The sequence below is a fragment of the Camelina sativa genome, chromosome 2, assembly GCF_000633955.1.
Source record: "Camelina sativa cultivar DH55 chromosome 2, Cs, whole genome shotgun sequence".
Lineage (NCBI taxonomy): Eukaryota > Viridiplantae > Streptophyta > Magnoliopsida > Brassicales > Brassicaceae > Camelina > Camelina sativa.
Genome location: NC_025686.1, coordinates 25,758,390 through 25,761,980, shown reverse-complemented (window position 1 = coordinate 25,761,980; position 3,591 = coordinate 25,758,390). Strand labels below are relative to the sequence as shown.

General features: G+C 36.2%; 2 protein-coding genes across 4 annotated transcripts in view; both read right to left on the bottom strand.

Annotated features, from left to right (window-relative positions):
- The window catches only part of LOC104738976 (ATP-dependent 6-phosphofructokinase 4, chloroplastic), a 3,968-nt gene extending 3,677 nt beyond the window's left edge, over positions 1-291 (bottom strand). The window contains exon 1 of one of the 2 annotated variants that reach the window (XM_010459214.1): positions 124-291. In XM_010459214.1, the coding sequence (XP_010457516.1) occupies positions 124-208 (85 nt within the window). In that variant the 5' untranslated portion in view covers positions 209-291. The remainder of the gene's footprint in view (positions 1-123) is intronic. The other variant, XM_010459206.1, reaches the window with a different exon arrangement.
- LOC104738961 (putative kinase-like protein TMKL1) lies at positions 401-2,571 on the bottom strand. 2 transcript variants are annotated; one of them, XM_010459185.2, is made up of 2 exons: positions 1,901-2,571; positions 401-1,483 (listed from the first exon to the last, which is right to left on the bottom strand). In XM_010459185.2, exons 1-2 carry the CDS (start codon positions 2,424-2,426, stop codon positions 921-923), a joined length of 1,089 nt encoding a protein of 362 aa, XP_010457487.1. In that variant the 5' UTR covers positions 2,427-2,571; the 3' UTR covers positions 401-920. The 2 variants fall into 2 exon arrangements, with proteins under 2 accessions (XP_010457487.1, XP_010457496.1); XM_010459194.2 differs by having other exon boundaries at positions 402-1,474.

Genomic DNA, 3,591 nt, shown 5'->3' with positions numbered 1-3,591 from the left:
CAAACCCATCGTCTTCCTCTGCTCTCAATCCATCCGAGCACTGAGCTCTGATTAATCTGTTCTTGTGCACGATTCGCGGCAAGACTGAAACTTTCTTCAGTTTCAAAGCAGGAAGCGGGACACCTCGCCGGTGAAGGACGTTCGAAGAAGGAATAAACGAGGAAAGATTAGGTTTTGTTGAACCAAGAAACGAAATCGAAGCTTCCATTTTGTCCGGAGAACAAATCCGAAGTTGTGGGATTGATAAATTATTTTTAGAGTCTCTGTTGAAACTTACAACAGAGAGAGAGAGATCATAAAAAACGAAGGAGTTCACACTATTCCGTCACAGAGCCGGTTAAGGTGTTCAATCCGAATTTAAACCGGAATCAAATCGATCCGTAATCATCGGTTTCCAACCGGAAATTTTATTTTGAATAATAACCAAACCGGGCAAAAACCAGTTCTTAAACCAAAGTGTTAGATAAGATAACCAATACGAAGGCGCATAACACCATGTCGTTTATAATAAAAGCTATAACACACCATGCCGTTTTTTATAAACTTGTTTTTTTTTTCCTATTCTTGCTGCACAAACCAAGAAGGCTATATAATATACAACTTGAAGGACAATATACATTCAAGAAGATGATGTTCTATGATTACTAGAGACCTTTTGAGAGTCCTCGAGTTTCTTAGTTGGCTAAATTGGCTATTCTCTCAGGTATTCTCCAATCACGAAGTCCTGCCTAAAGCAAAGCTTCGATCCATCTTCAGTTACAACTACTTCTCTGTAGACATCCACAAGCAAGAACTTGTGTATATGTATTGTATCATCCCTGTGAAGACTCTCTCCTGTATTATCCTCTCTACGCAAAAATGTATCTGACTGATCTTTCTCTCGTCATGTCTGTTCTACAAATTAGTAAGTTGGCTTGGCATCATTTCCTGATCTCTTCAAGTTTCCTCAATACTTGTTTAAAGCTCGGCCTAAGAGAAGGCGATGAAGAGCAACAAGACACTGCAAGCTGAAAGTACTCACAAACACATTCTTCGGTCACACCATTTCCATCTTTCACACATCTCCTAAGAATATCATCAGGACGGTACACATCCGACAACAACCTATTATGATCAAGAACAGAACACGTTTGATTCTTGTTCATCGGCTCTTTACCAGAGACTAACTCAAGCATGATCACACCAAAACTATACACATCACTCTCCTTGCTTACTTCCTTCATCTTGATCAACTCAGGCGCTTTATATCCTTCTGCAGCTGAAGCCTCTAAAATCTCTTGACCAGCCGAAAGGTTTAAGAGCAAATGCAAGCCGAAATCAGAGACTCTAGGCTTAAAACTCTGTTCTAAAATAACGTTTTTGGACTTGAGGTTTCCGTGAACAATCATCCCTGTGTGGAGATGATCAAGTCCTCTAGCTATTCCAATGGTTATACTCAAAATGTTGCTCCATCTGTGTGCGTCAACATCTCCACCTGCCAAAACTATGCTCTGTTTTTTAGAAAACATTATTGAATAATACTGATAAGATAAATTAATGCTCATGTTGATATTCTAAAGATTTAAAGGAACGAGATCTATAAAGTTTTTGTCTTATCTATTGTGTATAAAGAAGTGGGAAGTGACAAAGAAAAAAAGTAGTTACCGACAAAAGATGGATCAATAATGGTGATCCTAGAGCAAGCTACATGTTACGATTTTATGAAAATGTAAAAGATAAAACAACATCTTCTGTATTGGCTACAGTTACCAATATGATTCCATCTGACAAAATGGACTTATAGACGAAAATAGCGACGAATGGAATCAAGACAGCCAACAAGTTAAACCCATTTTTGTCGGAAATCTTTTCACGAGAAGAAACAAAAAAAAAAAAACAAAAACAGAGAGTAGAAACTTACATTTGATGAACTCTGAAAGATTCCCTGAACCAAAGAAAGGATGAATCATAAGCTTCTCTCCTCTATCTCCAACGTAGAACCCTAACAAAGGAACCAAATTATCATGTCGGACGAATCCTAACAACTCGACGACACCGTTAAACTCCTTAGAGTCTGATCTCACTGCACACAAAGGTCGAAGGAACCTAAGAACCCTAACTTTCCCACTTCTTTGCAACGTCGCTTTGTATAATGTTCCGTAGCTTGATTTACCAATGACTTCCCCTGGAGCATCGAGGATGTCGCAGATCGTTAAATCTTCCCCACCGTTGAAGATGGAAAGCTCCTCCTCCTCTGTTTCCGAACCAACGTCGTCTGAAAAGTCTTGTTTCTCGTAAGGAGACTCTACGTCGTGTTGAGCTTCATTGGTCTCTGTTTCTGTTCTTCTTCTCCACAAGATTAAGATTATGGTGATGGCTATTATAATCAAGAATGCTGTTGGTAGAGATACTGAAAGTATCAGTTTTAGCAAATGGGATTTTTTCATCTCATGGAAAAGTTTTAGTTTTTTTGGATTTGGGAAGTGAGAGAGATATAAAGTTGGAATGTTTAGAAAAGGTATGAATAATTGAAACCTTTTTTTTTGTTCACAGTAGTAGTGATACAGAGAGATACGTATGTGAATAGGTTGTGTGATGGTAGATGAAGTAAATGATGATATATAGATCTGAAACATGTTTTAGTTGTATCAATGTGGACTTATGAGTTGTTTTTTTCTTTTGCTATTATTGAAAAATGTGTTTTTATATTCTCTACCCAAAGTTCTCAACCAATTGTATAAAGTTTTATGACCTACCGATATAATCCAAATTTTGTTATAGGTCAATTTATTGGAAGGACTATTTTAACTTTGTCATATTATTCGAACAAAGATTTTGCCATTATGGTGGCGTTGTACTTTGAAAAACGTATTCATATTTTGTTTGGATTTTTGAGGTACTAAATAGGTTTACGAAATGAGCAAATTATTAATAGTTAATTTTAAAATTTGCTGCAAATCTCTGTATTTCTTATGTATGTTATTGCGTCCAAATATAAGTGGAGTAAAATAGGTTAGTGTAGAGATGAATTAGAGAAAATCTGAATTAGTATGGCAAAATTATTCTCCCACGTCGAATGGTCCTTTCCTTTTGTAGCCCCACCAAACACCATACGTAACAAAGAAGGCCACGAGGGGACCTTCATGTCACTCGCCTTTCAACAACCACAACTCAGTATGCAACTTTGGTTTGGGAACAATTTTAGAGGTTTTACTACTTTTTCCTTTTTTCTATTTTATTGCATAATTTCTATTCTGATATTTGATCACTGCATATTTGGATAAATGTATACATATGTGTGTGTGTGTGTGTGTAAAATATCTATGTTGTAATCCATTAGAGTTCGTTAAAGGATTTTGATTTATGTTATAAATTTCTTCTTGGTAACCTATCATTTCAATCATTCCAGGTAGATAAATGAGAGAATTCTTTGACAATGGTCAAATATTATCTATATATTTCAGTATTTGTCTGGCTATTTATTATTCTATTTTCATATTTATGTCTTTCACAGCTGTATTATATAGAACCTACACCATTTAATGGCCTAGGTGGCAAATCTCACGTACACTTAACATTTACATTTAACAAAATCGAGCTTAAATTAAGCAT

What these genes read in the sequence shown, in the direction of transcription:
- LOC104738961 (XM_010459185.2), bottom strand. Translation starts at nt 2,426, where the DNA reads ATGAAAAAATCCCATTTGCTAAAACTGATACTTTCAGTATCTCTACCA. An exon ending in TCTTTCAGAGTTCATCAAAT is followed by an intron (nt 1,484 to 1,900) that starts GTAAGTTTCTAC and finishes AACAGAGCATAG; the next exon opens with TTTTGGCAGGTGGAGATGTT.